The 18,224-nt window shown below is 41.5% G+C and overlaps 2 protein-coding genes across 5 annotated transcripts in view; one reads left to right on the top strand and one right to left on the bottom strand.

The window, feature by feature from the left end:
* Positions 1–6,478: 6,478 nt before the first annotated feature.
* LOC139533863 (uncharacterized) lies at positions 6,479–11,296 on the top strand. 2 transcript variants are annotated; one of them, XM_071332309.1, is made up of 8 exons: positions 6,479–6,836; positions 6,980–7,176; positions 7,988–8,092; positions 8,199–8,294; positions 8,617–8,727; positions 8,913–9,033; positions 9,142–9,435; positions 10,086–11,296. In XM_071332309.1, the coding sequence occupies exons 1-8, from the start codon at positions 6,803–6,805 to the stop codon at positions 11,171–11,173; spliced, it is 2,046 nt and encodes a 681-aa protein (XP_071188410.1). In that variant the 5' UTR covers positions 6,479–6,802; the 3' UTR covers positions 11,174–11,296. The 2 variants fall into 2 exon arrangements, with proteins under 2 accessions (XP_071188410.1, XP_071188411.1); XM_071332310.1 differs by having other exon boundaries at positions 6,517–6,836; positions 6,958–7,176.
* A 3,984-nt stretch (positions 11,297–15,280) lies between these two features.
* Positions 15,281–18,224, bottom strand: part of LOC139533869 (ras association domain-containing protein 8-like) — a 30,595-nt gene continuing 27,651 nt past the window's right edge. For 2 of the 3 annotated variants that reach the window (XR_011666870.1, XR_011666869.1), the window contains exons 5-6: positions 16,037–18,059; positions 15,281–15,494 (exon numbers count right to left, since the gene is read on the bottom strand). Coding sequence is in view for 1 of the 3 variants with exons in the window: in XM_071332320.1 (XP_071188421.1) it covers positions 17,944–18,059 (116 nt within the window). In the remaining 2 variants the exon portion in view is untranslated. Of the gene's footprint in view, positions 18,060–18,224 lie in introns of all 3 variants that reach the window. The other variant, XM_071332320.1, reaches the window with a different exon arrangement.

Here is an 18,224-nt window from a genome sequence, read left to right as displayed (position 1 = left end):
GCTGCAGGCAGTTAGATTTGAGTGTCATTTTAGGAGGACATTTTTAAAAAGTGTCCGGATCCTGGAGTGTTTGGTAACCTTATCCACACTATAAGTTGTATGTGAAATTCAAATGAACCCTGGCTGAAACGAATCCTAGACCTGCGTGAGTAGCGGATCCAGTAGCAGAGTGCCACGTATTGTGAGCAGCAGTGCGAGTCGCGTGGAACTTTTTTGCCAGGTGTAAACAAGCTAGCTAGCTCACTAACATGTAGAATGTGCGTCTTGTGTACTAATTGTAAATCGCTCTAAATAAGAGCATATGCTTAAGTGACTAAAATTCCAAATGTAAATGTTTTACATACACATCTCATTATGGTATTGATTCATTTTTTAAATATTGATGTCACAAATGTATCATTTGTACAGTTAAAATGTAGTTAGGCTTTGTTACATTCGACTACATAGCAGTAACCTAGGCCTACTGCTTAGTTTCTCTGAGAGTAAGGCGATATAGTGTTTTGCAAAAATATATATTATTTGTCTCTGAAAAAACAAAGTAATTTCAAACAAATATATATGTCATTCAACAACCCCATGCCATGATTAGATAGATTAGATGAAAACTAATTTACCAACATTTCTGAAAATGGATATTGGCCTATAGCGTTTTGAAAATAAAAATGTGAATGTCAAATGTGGGCATAGTCAGAATGTGGCCAAAATCAGGACAGGATTTACAGTATGTTAGCGCAAGATATAAATGGCGCTTAGGAATGGGGGAGCTTCGTGCTTTTTCAATTTCAGTCAAGGGGATATTGGTTTAGTATTTTTTTTAATCTAGTCCAGGGGATGGTCATGTAATTGACTAAATGTATATATTTCTCAGTGTTTTAGAATTAGTTGCTTATTAGGCTATATATCGATGTGCGCGATGGAGCCCCTCATCTATGATTCTCCACTGGGCGCACAATATCAAGTGTGTCTATAGGCTATTTGTGTGGTCTCAATCAAATTTTTCTTAGCCTATAGTCAACAAAGTGCATGTTCAGAGAAGCACAGAGCAAAGTTATATTTCTAACAGTGGCTACGCGTCATTCAGGGCAGGTGACTGAGAGCAAGGGTGAGAGGTGTAAATATTGAGGGTTGGGATGGGAAGAGTCTTATGATGGAACAAACTATGGGCAGCCACTTGCTGCAATTACTGTACGTCTGCCCTGCTCTGATTAATCAGGCTGTAATACACAATGGTGTGGCTGGCTTGGGGGTTAAGCAGTGCGGCTTGGCTCTCGACCGTCGCCGAGTCCGATGGGGAGTTGCAACGATGAGACAAGATTGTAACTACCAATTGGATATTAAGAAAAATGGGGTAACACCATGGGCCAGAAGAGTTTGAATACATTGGCCATGCTGTCAATCCAGCTTGACTTCTGCCGCGTTCCAAAGAACTGGAAACGGTGAACTTGGAAATCTCAGACTTCCGTGAGTTCAAGACAATTGGGAACTCGGATAAAACTAGCTCAGACTGGGAAAATATGGAAAATTCCAAGTCGGGATTTTGTGCCTCTTTCTAGAGCCCACAAGAAGGACTGCCACCCCACCTTCCTGTTCAAGTGAGCATAGCACAACAAGGAGTCCAAAAATGTCTTGTATGCTGCTGCATAATGTAATATGCCAGGGAGATATGTGTACTGTATCCAAGAAAGTAATACTAAGTGTATGTTGTCCATCCATTAATGTCTTAATTGAAATTGTGGAATTACGGATTGCCTCTTATCCGCTTGTTGTTCCCTTATGCCATAACTTGTACATCTCAATTGTCAGTAGAAACCACATTTGTAAGCAAGTCAGTCATATCAGCTATGTTTTTTAAAAAGGCAGTAAATGAGACTGAATGAACTGTTTCGTTGCCAGACAAGGCTCCGCTGACACCCAGGTGTAGCAGTGGTAAGAATTCACTATGGTGCGGTTGGGACAGCTTTATGTAGGCCCTAACAGTTTGTGGGCACCGTTTGTCACCGTTATAGTGCAATGAATGTATTGTTTAGTGTTGTGTTGTGTAGTGGTTTTGCTGGCATGCATATTTTTTTATTTTTTTTGCCCCACCAACATTTACATGCTCAAATCGCCACTGATTTCTAAGATAGCTGCTGGGATGGTGTAAGTAAAACTGGGCTGCATTATACACTGCAATGGATATTCCAAACCTGAAGCCCGGCCGGCTCTGCTGTCACTGATCAAAAACGTTTTTATTTGCTGCCTAACCCAATGGTTGTGTTGTGTATAGGCCTACAGTGGCTGCTCAGGAGGAGAGTCTTGTATCTTGAACAATCCTACTGTACTATGCCACTTGAAGATCGGCAGATTTGGTGAGTCATTGTGTATCTCAGTAACCCAGCAAGGGTTTGAACCCTGGACATCAAATCAAATTGTATTTATGTGCTGAATACAACTGGTGTAGACTTTACCATGAAATGCTTGCTTCCCAACAATGCAGAGTTTAAAAATAAAATAATAACAAAGGAATAAAAAAATATACACAAGTGGAGTACCAGTACCAGATCAATGTGTAGAAGTACGAGGTATTTGAGGTAGATATGTACATTAAGGCAGGGTAAAGTGACTGTAGCATTGAAGGTCCCCAAGAATGTCTGCAGCATTGAAGGTCCCCAAGAACACAGTGGCCCCCATCATTCTTAAATGGAAGAAGTTTGGAATCACCAAGACTCTTCCTAGAGCTGGCCGCCTGGCCAAACTGAGCAATCGGGGGAGAAGGGCCTTGGTCAGGGAGGTGACCAATAATCCAATGGTCACTCTGACAGAGCTCTAGAGTTCTTCTTTGGAAATGGGAGAACCTTCCAGAAGAACAACCATCTCTGCAGCACTCCACCAATCAGGCCTTTATGGTAGAGTGGCCAGACGGAAGACACTCCTCAGTAAAAGGCACATGTGACAGCCTGCTTGGAGTTTGCCAAAAGGAACCTAAAGACTCTCAGACCATGAGAAACAAAATTCTCTGGTCTGATGAAGTCAAGATTGAACTCTTTGGCCTGAACGGCAAGCGTCACATCTGGAGGAGAACTTGCCCCATCCCTATGGTGAAGCATCATCCCGTGGGGATGTTTTTCAGCGGCAGGGACTGGGAGACTAGTCAGGATCGAGGGAAAGATGAACGGAGCAAAGTACCGAGCGATCCTTGATGAAAACCTGCTCTAGAGCACTCAGGACCTCAGACTGGGGCGAAGGTTCACCTTCCAACAGGACAATGACCTTAAGCACACAGCCAAGACAATGCAGGAGTGGCTTCGGGACAGGTCTCTCAATGTCCTTGAGTGGCCCTGCCAGAGCCTGGACTTTAATCTGATCGAACATCTTTGGAGAAACCTGAAAATAGCTGTGCAGCAATGCTCCACATCCAACCTGATAGAGCTTGAGAGGATCTGCAGAGAAGAATGGGAGAAACTCCCCAAATACAGGTGTCCCAAGCTTGTAGCGGCATACCCAAGAAGACTCTAAGCTGTAATCGCTGCCAAAGGTGCTTCAACAAACTATTGAGTAAAGGGTCTGAATGCTAATGTAAATGTGATATTTAATTTATTACATTTTTTATAAATTAGCAAACATTTCTACAAACCTGTTCTTGCTTTGTCATTATTGGATATTGTGTGTAGATTGATGAGGGGGAAAAACAATTCAATCAATTATAGAATAAGGCTGTAACTTAACAAAATGTGGATAAAGTCAAGGGGTCTGAACACTTTCTGAAGGTACTGTATATACAAACCCTATACACAATCACTCACACCACTACATTGGCACTCCCACACACATTCACATACACTCATATGCACACACACACACACACGCAGACCGACACAACACAAACACACATACATACACAATACACACACATGCACGTTCACACACACTTTAAAACTCATAATTTGCTGCTGCTCTGTTATTTATTTTACTTGTGTTATTATCTATCGTGATGCCTAGTCACTTTACCCTGCCTTCATGTACATATCTACCTCAAATACCTTATTATTATCTATCCTGATGCCTAGTCACTTTACCCTGCCTTCATGTACATATCTACCTCAAATACCTTATTATTATCTATCCTGATGCCTAGTCACTTTACCCTGCCTTCATGTACATATCTACCTCAAATACCTTATTATTATCTATCCTGATGTCTAGTCACTTTACCCTGCCTTCATGTACATATCTACCTCAAATACCTTATTATTATCTATCCTGATGCCTAGTCACTTTACCCTGCCTTCATGTACATATCTACCTCAAATACCTTATTATTATCTATCCTGATGCCTAGTCACTTTACCCTGCCTTCATGTACATACAGTATCTACCTCAAATACCTTATTATTATCTATCCTGATGCCTAGTCACTTTACCCTGCCTTCGTGTACATATCTATCTCAAATACCTTATTATTATCTATCCTGATGCCTAGTCACTTTACCCTGCCTTTATGTACATATCAACCTCAAATACCTCATTATTATCTATCCTGATGTCTAGTCACTTTACCCTGCCTTTATGTACATATCAACCTCAAATACCTCATTATTATCTATCCTGATGCCTAGTCACTTTACCCTGCCTTCATGTACATATCGACCTCAAATACCTTATTATTATCTGTCCTGATGCCTAGTCACTTTACTCTGCCTACATGTGCATACCTACCTCAAATACCTTATTATTATCTGTCCTGATGCCTTGTCACTTTACCCTGCGTTCATGTACATACCTACTTCAAATACCTCATTATTATCTATCCTGATGCCTAGTCACTTTACCCTGCCTTCATGTACATATCTACCTCAAATACCTTATTATCTATCCTGATACCTAGTCACTTTACCCTGCCTACATGTATATATCTACCTCAAATACCTTGTACTTCTACACATTGATCTGGTACTGGTACTCCACTCGTTTTTTTAATATTCCTCTTGTTACTATTTTATTTTTAAACTCTGCATTGTTGGTTAGTAAGCATTTCATGGTAAAGTCTACACCAGTTGTATTCAGCACATAAATACGATTTGATGTCCAGGGTTCAAATCCTTGTCTTCTTATCTTGTATTGGGTTATTGAGATACACAATGACTCAACAAATCTGCCAATCCTCAAGTGGCTATCATAGTACAGTAGGATTGTTCAAGATACACAGTCATGTGTGGACAGACAAGATCGTAGCTTAATCTAATCCTGTCAGTTCCTAATTTCTTTACATTAGGTAATATCATTAATTGAATGAGTCAGCTATGCCTTAATATTATTGCTGCATGTCAACAAAATGAGTTCTTGCAGTCCAAAAGTTCAAATATTGTCTTTTCATATTTTGAGATGAAATGCGCTACAATAGTAACAAACACAAGAAAGGGCAAACTTTCAACACTGGTCTAAATGTATTAATTAAGCATTTCATATAATAACATCAGCTTATTACAATGTTGCCATAGATGTGGCAAAGTCATTTCTCTCAGATGTTTGTGGGGAAAAGGAAGTAGATCATGTCATTCTCATCCACGACAGCTCCGACATAGAGAGCAATAACAATGGTGCATTTTTGTAGGCACTAACTCCGCCATGGTTCGTTGGACGAAGCTTATGGGGAAATTAGTGGAGTTTTTGGAGGGTTTTTGGATAAATGGCAAAAATTAGTTCTGTGGTAAACACAGGCTTGGGAGATCTTATACGTTTTGTTCTATGAGATCATCATCAGCTAAAGTCACTTTTTGTCCATTTTTAAGCATTTATGTAATAAAAAAATCACAAAGCACATAAAGGCTTCATAATTCATTAAGGTCATGTTAAATGACTGATGTTATCTTATAGAACAAAACGTTCAAGATCTCCTAAGCCTGTGTTAACCTCTGACCTTATTTTTGGCATTTATCCCAAAACCCTATTCTTTCCCCATCCATTTTCCCCATGGGAATGGCTGAACGTATATGAGAGTTAACTAATTTCCGGCTTTTAGGACTACAAGCTGGCGAGCTCTATTATCATCCCTATTAATTCATGTTGATGGTTAAGAGGCAGCTCCCCAGAAAACTGCAGATGACTTTGACCTCCGTCTGACAAGGCAAGTAGGCTGGACAAGCCTTTGCCACAATGATGAGCGCTCAAATTTTCTTAGTAAGATGGCAGGACAGTAACGGCAATTTTGTTGACATTTGAAACAAAAATATGAACCATTAATAATATTTAATTCATTTTAATTATGGAAGTGGAGCTGTCTCTCAGTCAGGGTTTTGACTAGGTGGTATACAGGAACAGTTTTGTAGCAGGTTAGGAGAACTTACGCAGCAGGTTAGGAGAATTAGGCTATTTTGGTGGGCAATATTATAAACCCTCAATAAAAATAAATGATATATTGCAATGACTAAATACAAAGAGAATAATATTTTGTGGTATGCATCTTTCTTTTTTTAAATGAGGACCTTTATTCTGAAGGATTGTTTTTAAACATCACCCGGAAGTACAGTATTTCGTCGAGGTCAATGATTTGTTTGTTGTTAGTGAAAGCACAGATAGATGAGTAGAACATCTTTGGTAAAAGTAATGGGATGTGCAAATGTTGGCTATCTATAGAAAACGGGTATAGTTTGCTAGCTAACTAGTATAGTATTAGCTAGCTTGCATAAAGATATCAACCTTTTTAGCTACGTTGTAAGCCCTCAGTGTATATTCTAGGCTTGGTCACTCCTAACGTTAGCATCAAACTCTTTAGCTAGCTAACAGTAGCTTGTTTCAGTGGCTTCTTTTTCTTTGCAAACTAGCTATGGATAACATTATTGATCCAGCATCAGAACAAGGTTAGTTTGTTAAATGTAGAAAAATTATGTCCATTCAAATATGTCCTAACGTTATAGCCTACACATAGCTTGTAATAATATTAACTAGCTGAGTTATGGAATGTATTTGTTTATCTGTTAGTTGCTCTTCTCTTCGGCGACAGATCTCCATCTGTTCTCCTTGCGTCTCCTGGTTCCACCTCTACGCCTGATGTCTGCTTTCATGTGGCAAGTGGCTCAAGAGCGTAATGTGATGCAGTATGGGAAGCTGGAGGAGTTTGTGACTTTGGTGACAGAGATGGTTCCAGAGCTGCTGAGTTCCAGGCAGAGGACCCAGCTCATCCTGGGACTGAGAGCAAGGGTGAGAGGTGTAAATATTGAGGGTTGGGATGGGAAGAGTCTTATGATGGAACAAACTATGGGCAGCCACTTGCTGCAATTACTGTATGTCTGCCCTGCTCTGATTAATCAGGCTGTAATACACAATTCATTGGTACATACAGACAGCAACTAATGCCTGCAAAATTGTATGAATGTTCATTACAAGCCAGAATGTTGAATAAAATTACATTTAAACTTACTCTACCGGTTGTCTGGCGGATTGTACTTCAGCATTTGCGACATTTCCACAGGAAAGTATTGTTTACCCAACCTTTTAGAGATGTGGTTCGGCACTTAGGTAAAATTAGTTTTATATCGGATATTTGTTTTTCTCGTCAATAGCTATAGAACCAATATTCTGAATCGGGGGAGGATGGAGAACAATCCACACCTTTTTTGTGTGCGAATATTTTTCAATATTTCTTTCCCCTACAATTCCACACAAAAACATTATCCATCCTCCCGATTCAGAACATACAATTGTCGTGGCAAGCTTGGAGAGAGAGAAAAAAATACAATATATAATTACCTTCACCTTTGTAGGCCCTAGACAATACTTTCCTGTGGATATTTTCTCGAGTTTCAAGCATCTGAAGGACAAACCACACAGACAACTGGTAGAGTAAGTTTACATTCAACTTTATTCAACATTCTGGCTTGTAAGGAACACTTACAGCATGAAATGAATGCCTACAAAATTGTGTATGTACCAATAAATAGTGTATTACACCCTGATTAATCAGACTACATTGGCCCTAGTCCTGCTTTTCACATATCCACCTCTGTTCCAGCTGGTTTTAGAGTTGTGTCGCAGTAAGGACACAGCTGACCTGCTGACCATCCAGGCCCACCTGGACATAATCAACACGTTGACAGAAAAGTCTTTACACAAAGAGGTTAGTTAAATAGGCAACACTTTATGAATGAGACACAGGAGAACATTATTTCTGAGGGATTCACTCCTGTACATTTGTCTGATGTTTTGTTTGCACCTAATGACAGAGTCATGGTGATGAATTGGAGGCTGCAGATTGTAACTTTGTGGAGCTGGTCCAAACCCTGCTGGAAGACCCTTCTGAGAGGGAGCATTTCTTCCAGGTGAGGAACTTTCTCTCTAGACTTCTTTATGATCCTTTTGCTTGAATATATTTCTGAAGTAGGCTACCAGTTGAACATCTACTTAGATCAACTGCTCCTCCATTGTTCCCACAAGTAAGGGAGGAGGCTGATGACATCACATCAGACCAACTCCTCGAATGGCCTACTGCTTGTAGTTTGCACCCTTACATGTGTGTACATTACAGTACTTATATTTGGGATATTGTTTCTCTAAAGGAAAAGTTCCAAAAAAGCTGGAGTGCATCTTTAATGGAGACATTTGGCACTAGACTCATTTCATGCTAAATTGTCTATTTCACAGGAGGTGTTCCCAGTCCACTATGGCCCTCGGTATGACACAGCGCTGCAGACACTGATGTGGGAGTTCCTTTCCAGACTGGAGGAGTTGCTGCCTGTACCAGACCTCACGCAGGTACTGAGGAAAACATCTCAGTTCTAAAAGATTGACGGAACATCACCTCATGTGGCTCTACAGATGAATTGAATGGTGTATTTGGTCCTTTCAAAACTTGTCTAAAACCTCAAGTGGCTGGTACAATGTATTTGAACTCTTTATTATTCTGTATTGCCCTGCTCCCCTTGCCCTGCTCCTCTTAGACAACAGCATGGCTCAGTGCTGCCCCCTCTGTCCTGGAGGGATGTGGACATACTGTCTTTGACCCTGAACAACTGAAGACAGTGCTGCAGCACCATCAGCGTCATGGAAACCTGAACAAGTGTAAGTCTCCATCCAGATAATGGCTATGAAGTAAATAGTCCAATTGGACACCTTGTATTTTTTACTTGCCAATGTAGGTGAGTTTAACTGATGTTCTCTCCTACTCAGGTCATGTCTCTAAATACACTGCAGATACCATCCTGTCCACACTGTCCCTCCCTCCCAAAATGAGAGTTGTTATTAACTACGAGCCAGACAACTCTGACAATGTGAGGCCATACTCAGATGACGATGAATGCATAGATAAGGGGGTAGAGGTCTGTGAATATGAAGACCACAATGAAATCCTGGATGAAGGCACTGATAGATGTTTGGAGGATCTAGGACTGTCAACATCACAGGAACAGGAGGGTCTGTCACCTGCAGAGACCTCAGTGTTGGTTACTCCAGTACCCTGTGATGGTAAGGAAAATATAAAAGGTCAAACACTCATCCATTGTTTATGACTAATAAAGTATATGAATTACCATGTGCAAGTAACTGCCAAAATAATAAAAACACTTGAGTAAATGAGGCATACGAAGTATATTCTAAGCATGTGCTTCCACACAGGTGTGGTTCTTGACTTAATTAAACAATTAAAGTCACATGCTTAGGGTCATGTATAGAAATGCTGGGCAGGCCAATATTTTGCCTACCATGGCTATGCCTCCATAGGATGGCAATGCCCCCATCCACAATGCACGAGTGGTAACTGAATGGTTTGAGCATGAAAACGATGTTAACTATGTGCCATGGCCATCAGTCACAGATCTCAACTCAATTGAACACTTATGGGAAATTATGGAGGGGTGCCTGAGATAGCATTTTCCACCACCATCAACAAAGCACAAAATGATGGAATTTGTTGTCGAAGAATGGTGTCGCATCCCTCCAAATAGAGTTCGACACTTGTAGAATCTATGCCAAGGTGCCCAACTCGTGGTGGCCCAACGCCCTTTGAAAACATTTTATATTGGTGTTTCCTTTAGTTTGGCAGTTACCTGTGTAAAAATATGAATCTATATATATGGTGGTTATGTAATCTTATCTCCTGTATTTTCTCCTTACAGAATTGGACTTGGATCATTCTCTCAACGTAATGATGAATGCTGACGAGCCATCCCAGGTTCTTACCTGGACTCTGCCTCCATTATCTCACAGTGAAATGGCCAACCTCTGCAAGGACATCAAGACCGACCAAGTAGAAAAGGACAGAAACCAGGTTGACAAGAAAGAGGAGGTGGTCAGAAAGGGAGACAAAAAGAGGGTGATCAAACAGGTTGGCAAGAAAACAAAGGTGGTCAGAAAGGGAGACAAAAAGAGGGTGATCAAACAGGTTAAGAAAAAAAAGGTGGTCAGAAAGGGGGACAAAAAGAGGGTGATCAAACAGGTTGACAAGAAAAAAGATGGATCCCCTGCACCCCAAAACAGGACTCATACATGTGAGTGTGGGAAGGTTTTCAAAAAACCATCACTGCTGACGCTACATATGGGAGTTCACACGATGCCATATCATTGTGACCAGTGTCCCAAACGATATGCTACTCCTGGGGCTCTGAAAAAGCACCAGCTACTTCACACAGAAGAAAGACCATTCGCATGTGAACACTGTGACCGGAGGTACAGGAGTGCATATGATCTCAAAGTGCACATACGCATTCATTCTGGGGAGCGCCGTCACATGTGTACTGTCTGTGGTAAGAGGTTTACCCAGCAGTGTGCACTAGTGAGACACACGCGAATGCATGCTGGGGAGAAGAATTATTTATGTAGCATATGTGGTAAGGCATTCCTTACCTCAGGAGAACTGCGGTTGCATACACGAACGCACACAGGAGAAAACCCCCACACCTGTAAACATTGTGGAAAGGGTTTCAAAGTATCTTGCCATCTTACGGTTCATCTGCGATCTCACACAGGCGAGCGTCCTTACACCTGCACCCAATGCCCCAAATCTTTCACTACCTCAGACTCTCTTAGAACGCACATATATACTCACACTGGGGAGAAACCTCACCGGTGCTCAGAGTGTGGGAAAACATTTACTCAAAGGGGTAATATGGTAAATCATATGAGAAGAGTTCATAGACCGGTTAAGATTCTCCAAAAGTACTCCCAACAGAAAGAAAGACAAAGTCTCGTAAAAAAAACAAAATGAGACCAAAAGAAGGAGTTAATTCCAATGTAAATACTAGCAGTATACACATGATTTTACAGGTCCTCTTTTGTATATCAGATTATCATACCAAAACATGTTTTTCAATAAACTTCTTCAGATTTTTCATGTCTACACATGATATTCGAGACTACAAATAACAATAATGATTTTAGAAGCGGGATTATGATTGACATTGACCCAATTTAAAACGGTTTAAACCTCCAGATTCCTTTACACTTGTAAAATATGCAGAAACAATGCATCCCCAACTACCTCCCGTGGTGTTCAGGGAGATCTGAAAACATTCGGTTCAAGATGTCTTTTTAATTGTGTAAAAATGTGGGCACAATCAGAATGTTGAAGAAGATCAGAACTTATGTTAGAGCAAGGTATAAACGGGCTTGATTCAATCTGTGTTGCAGAATGATCGCAGAAGATTTGCGTTATAGCTCGATTAAAACTGAAAGGCAATGTTCCTGCGTTTGCGGAGACTGTGTTCATGGTAAACACTGCATATGTCGACTCAGTCGGAAATAACCTTTAAATTTGAACACAGATCTTCTGTGATACGGATTGAATCCAGCCATAGTCTATACATTTCTCTCCCAGATCTGCAAAACCAGTGGTCCAGGGTTCAAATCCATCTTTTCTTGTGTGTTGGATTATTGAGATACACACTATAACTCAACAAATCTGCCAATCCTCAAGTGGCGCATTAGGATTGTTCCAAGACACAAAATCATTTGTGGACAGACAAGATTGTAGCGTCTAATCCTCTCAATTCCTAATTTCTTTACATTAGGTAATATCATTCATTGAATGAGTCAGCTGTGACATAATATTAGTGCTGCAGGACAACAAAACAAATATTGTCTTTTCATTTGAGTTGAAATCCGCTACAACAGAAATCAACACAAGGACAAACTTTCAACACTGGTCTAAATGTATTAAGCATTTCATATAATAACATCAGTTTATTACAATGATGTCAAGGATGTGGCAGTCATTTCTCTCAGATGTGTGTGGGGAAAAGGAAGTAGAACATGTCATTCTCATATATGACAGCTCCGTCCGACATGTTGGCAGAATTTCCTTCCAATCATTTACTCTTTGGGCCGGTTTCCCGGACATATCGTCAGCCTAGTCCTAGACTAAAAACTGTTCACGGGAGATTCTCTATTGAACGACCTTCTCAATCGAAAAATAGATTTAAGGCTAGATTTAATCCGTATCGCTGAGCCACAGAGTTTCTAAACCCAGAGACTTCCGGGAACGCTTGTGAAACAGACCAAGCAAACCAGGCTGTGGTTTGAGAAGTCAATGAGAGAAGTGAAAAATTATGAATGAGTTGTTCTCAATTTAAAGGCACAACCTAGCTTCGAGACAATATTTTAAGAAATTGAACATGTTATTACTCCAACCTCGTGAAAGTGACAAACTGACACGTTTTCATTTTTGCGCCTTTGATTGGAGTCCTGCACATGCGCAGTACGGTGCGAGACGACCGTTAGACCCGATGAGGTGTTTCCAACGTTGCCATGACATCGCCTACAAGTGTGGGCAGGTATTTCTTTTGGAGAAGCAGTTTATGCCTACATTACTGTCTTTGGCTGCACAATAGAAACGTAAAGGCAATGTTCCCGCGTTCGTGGAGACCGCATTCATGGTAAACGCTGCATATGTCAGCTCAATCAGAAATTATATAAACATTTCAATCGCGCTAGAGCGCTACAGATTGAATCCAGCCCTTAATCTGTGTCTGGAAAAACGTTGATTTCAGACATGTTTACGAAGTCAGACCCTTAAAAGACTTCTGAGAACGCCATACTCAGTTGGTGCAACATTTAAGAACAGTCCTAATAGATAAGAGTAGATTAGATTTCAGTGCAGCCATTCCATGTCATTTCAGCGAGCAATGACACCCACCATCTCAGATTGTTCAGAAATAATTTGTTAGAAACAGGTAAGATTGGCATTCCTAAAACATTATTTTATTGAAATTGAATTTAATCAAAATAATGTTTCAGGAATGCTAATCGTATCTGTTACTCACTACAGAAACGATTTCAGAAAAATCTGAGATGGTGGGTGTCGAAATCCTCATGTGCTTTTTGAGGCGAAACGACCCTGCATCTTTGGGCCTTTATTCGTAGGTTGTGTCTAATAAACAGTTTGCATTTCGGTGTCCTCTGACATACAGTGGGGCAAAAAAGTATTTAGTCAGCTACCAATTGTGCAAGTTCTCCCACTTAAAAAGATGAGAGAGGCCTGTAATTTTCATCATAGGTACACTTCAACTATGAAAGACAAAATGAGAGAAAAAAATCCAGAAAATCACATTGTAGGATTTTTTATGAATTTATTTGCAAATTGTGGTGGAAAATAAGTATTTGGTCACCTACAAACAAGCAAGATTTCTGGCTCTCACAGACCTGTAACTTCTTCTTTAAGAGGCTCCTCTGTCCTCCACTCGTTACCTGTATTAATGGCACCTGTTTGAACTTGTTATCAGTATAAAAGACACCTGTCCACAACCTCAAACAGTCACACTCCAAACTCCACTATGGCCAAGACCAAAGAGCTGTCAAAGGACACCAGAAACAAAATTGTAGACCTGCACCAGGCTGGGAAGACTGGATCTGCAATAGGTAAGCAGCTTGGTTTGAAGAAATCAACTGTGGGAGCAATTATTAGGAAATGGAAGACATACAAGACCACTGATAATCTTCCTCAATCTGGGGCTCCACGCAAGATCTCACCCGTGGGGTCAAAATGATCACAAGAACGGTGAGCAAAAATCCCAGAACCACACGGCGGGACCTAGTGAATGACCTGCAGAGAGCTGGGACCACAGTAACAAAGCCTACCATCAGTAACACACTACGCCGCCAGGGACTCAAATCCTGCAGTGCCAGACGTGTCCCCCTGCTTAAGCCAGTACATGTCCAGGCCCGTCTGAAGTTTGCTAGAGAGCATTTGGACGATCCAGAAGAAGATTGGGAGAATGTCATATGGTCAGATGAAACCAAAATATAACTTTTTGGTAAAAACTCAACTCGTCGTGTTTGGAGGACAAAGAATGCTGAGTTGCATCCAAAGAACACCATACCTACTGTGAAGCATGGGGGTGGAAACATCATGCTTTGGGGCTGTTTTTCTGCAAAGGGACCAGGACGACTGATCTGTGTAAAAGACAGAATGAATGGGGCCATGTATCGTGAGATTTTGAGTGAAAACCTCCTTCCATCAGCAAGGGCATTGAAGATGAAACGTGGCTGGGTATTTCAGCATGACATTGATCCCAAACACACCGCCCGGGCAACGAAGGAGTGGCTTCGTAAGAAGCATTAAGGTCCTGGAGTGGCCTAGCCAGTCTCCAGATCTCAACCCCATAGAAAATCTTTGGAGGGAGTTGAAAGTCCATGTTGCCCAGCAACAGCCCCAAAACATCACTGCTCTAGAGGAGATCTGCATGGAGGAATGGGCCAAAATACCAGCAACAGTGTGTGAAAACCTTGTGAATACTTACAGAAAACGTTTGACCTCTGTCATTGCCAACAAAGGGTATATAACAAAGTATTGAGATAAACTTTTGTTATTGACCAAATACTTATTTTCCACCACAATTTGCAAATAAATTCATAAAAAATCCTACAATGTGATTTTCTGGATTTTTTTCTTCTCATTTTGTCTGTCATAGTTGAAGTGTATCTATGATGAAAATTACAGGCCTCATCTTTTTAAGTGGGAGAACTTGCACAATTGGTGGCTGACTAAATACTTTTTTGCCCCACTGTATCTGAGTGAATGTGTAACAGTATAACTTTAGTACGTCCCCTCGCCCCGACCCGGGCGCCTCTGCACACATCAACAACGGTCGCCCACGAAGCATCGTTACCCATCGCTCCACAAAGGCCGCGGCCCTTGCAGAGCAAGGGGCAACACTACTTCTAGGTTTCAGAGCAAGTGACGTAACTGATTGAAACGCTATTAGCGCATACCCGCTAAATAGCTAGCCATTTCACATCCGTTACACTTGCACTGGTCTGGGACCAAGACATGCCACCGTAGAAGACAGAGCCATGCAGTCAGTAACATACACTGTGATAAACATTATACTTCCGTACTTATAATCCACTATTATCGTAAGCCTCTGGTCATTTCAACAATACAAAAACATAAATGAAACCAAGCCATCAGTGCATGCACCAAGCTGTCCACAGAGTAGCAGGATAAAACAAAAGTTAATTCATATTATGTACAACTATTGTCTTTGTCAGCATTATGCATTATTTTAAATATTGTAAAAAATATTCCAATACTATGTGTAACAGTATAACTTTAAACCGTCCCCTCGCCCCGACCTCGGGCGCGAACCAGGGACCCTCTGCACACATCAACAACTGACACCCACGAAGCGTCGTTACCCATTGCTCCACAAAAGCCGCGGCCCTTGCAGAGCAAGGGGCAACACTACATATTGGTTTCAGAGCAAGTGACGTAACTGATTGAAATGCTACTAGCGCGTACCCGCTAACTAGCTAGCCATTTCACATCCGTTACACTCACCCCCCTTTCAACCTCCTCCTTTTCCGCAGCAACCAGTGATCCGGGTCAACAGCATCAATGTAACAGTATAACTTTACGTCGTCCCCTCGCCCCGACACGGGCGCGAACCAGGGACCCTCTGCACACATCAACAACGGTCGCCCACGAAGCATCGTTACCCATCGCTCCACAAAGGCCACGGCCCTTGCAGAGCAAGGGGCAACACTACATATTGGTTTCAGAGCAAGTGACGTAACTGATTGAAATGCTACTAGCGCGTACCCGCTAACTAGCTAGCCATTTCACATCCGTTACATATGTAGTGATTATTTACAATTCAGTAAGGCATGCTAATAGTCTACACTGTGTACGTTGTTAAGAGCCATTGTTCTTGTTTTAGTGGGTTACAGTTCGGTTACATTTCGGCGACACAGCTCAACCCTTCATGATCCAAACTAGGACATCAATAATACTGAATGGAACGAGCTTCAGGTCAGTCTGTTGACCTTGACGTGCGTCCACCGACTTTGCTGTTGGTGGGTTCCCTGGTATCAACTAGTCCACAACCAAACAACAACCTCTTATCTCACTCAGTTCTCTCTCCACGAGGCTGAAGAGCCACAGAGTGGAGTACGATCTATTGACAGATACATTCACAGTCCAATAACTCTCCATTACAAATGCATCACTTTTAAAGTGGAGGCAGATACAGTGGCCCCTGTAAAGGTATTTACAGAGCATGTTCTGTTTTAACAAATTAAGTACATTCAGGTTGACCGCCACCAATCACATTGTCTAACTTGCTTTGGTTCATGTGAGACATCTTTTAACTTCATAAAAATGATTAGCCATGTAAGACAATAGACAAACCCACGATTCTTCAAGAGGTTACAAATGAGAAAAGAAAACCACTCAACACAAACAGGACATTATCTATAAAAACTAAGTGGTAAGTACAAATTGTACAGGCCCTTCCAAAGTAAAAGTGCAACGGTAAACTTACAGCATACTAAAAGATTCCAACGATGAAAGTGAGTAACCACATAAATTGCATAATGTAACATTTTTGCATGTATAATCAATATGAAATGACCAATATTAAGATCCTAGCAAAATGTTTTGTGAGATGTATTCTGCCACCCAGTGGCAGACCAGATTATACAGCTATTGTCATCAGTCACAAAAAAAATACAAAACTGATCAACAATTAGTCACTAGACTGCTGTGTTGACCATGAATGGTCCATCGGATCTCTGGAGCATAGCTGCCATGTCTATAAGTATCTGTTATAACAGCCTTTACTGTTCTTAAAGTCTTTAAAACAGAAAAATACTTATAAGGCAGTCAGATATGGCTCTGCTACACACCACAGGTCTCACACAAGGTGGCCTATCTGTGTAAAATATGGTTTTCTGACCCATTCTGTTTCTGTAACAAATGCCCAATAGACTTTTGAGACCTCTGTCTTTGTAAATCATGGTTGTCTGAAGATATTTTCATTTCCTCTATATCGCCTGATCTCAAAGGGACTTTCTTCAGTCTCAACCCCTACAAACAGCTGGATTTCCTCATGGTTGTACAGGGCCAAGGGCAGCGGTTGACTCTAGTTGTCATCACATGACTGTGATTGTGCACTTTACTAGTCCATTAGCTTGCTATATGAAGGTAACAGAGTGCTAGGTGGTGTTAATACCATATTTTTCGCATCTACTGAGTCCTTGTAGATCTTCGAGAGGAAATAGAGAAGTTGGGCATTCTGTTCCTCAAAGAAGCATGACTGTTTGAAATGCATAGCAAGGACACGGTCGAGCTCTCCAGCTATCTACCAGTGGCAGATCAGCCAAAACGAGGCAAACATTCTAAATCCTATAGTCTTGACAAAACTGTTGAGGGTCTCTGTGTGTTCTCATGGAAGATAGAGGAAAGTCAGCAGAGAGAAGGGGAAGGATGGCATTGTGTGAGGACAGGGTGGAGATCAGAGGAGGCTAGGGGATGAGCTGCCAGCGCAAGTGCTCATTGTAATGGTTGTTTCCATGTGTTTGGTACCATTCCATTTATTCCATTCCAGCCATTACATTGAGCTCTTCCTCCTATAGCTCCTCCCACCAGCCTCCTCTGGTGGCGCTCCAATGGAGATAAGAGATGGATCCTCCAGGGGAGAAGCCGACTCAACTCCAGCAGAGGGTCACTGATGGTAGGCAGCAGAAGGTAAAGGTCAGGGGTCAGACGTAGATGCCTTCAGGGTTGAGGCCTGAAGACACTGGACTCTGCAGAGTTCGGAGGTCGCTGGGGAGGAGGCGGGAGGAGCCCAGCCGTTTCAGCGAGCCTGATTGGAGGTCTGGAGAGAGAGGGGAGGAGGAAGTCATCAAGAAGTCTATGTTAAGTGGTATTTTTTATTTTAAATACTTTACTTTCAGGTGTAGATTAGACTGTGGCGTGACAAAACGCAACATTACTAGCCAAATAAAGAGCTTTACAAAAACCTTACATGGTGTACTAACTT

The sequence above is a fragment of the Salvelinus alpinus genome, chromosome 11, assembly GCF_045679555.1.
Source record: "Salvelinus alpinus chromosome 11, SLU_Salpinus.1, whole genome shotgun sequence".
NCBI classification, from domain to species: domain Eukaryota; kingdom Metazoa; phylum Chordata; class Actinopteri; order Salmoniformes; family Salmonidae; genus Salvelinus; species Salvelinus alpinus.
The sequence above is the reverse complement of the archived record's forward strand: the minus strand, read 5'-3'. Positions and strand labels throughout refer to the sequence as shown.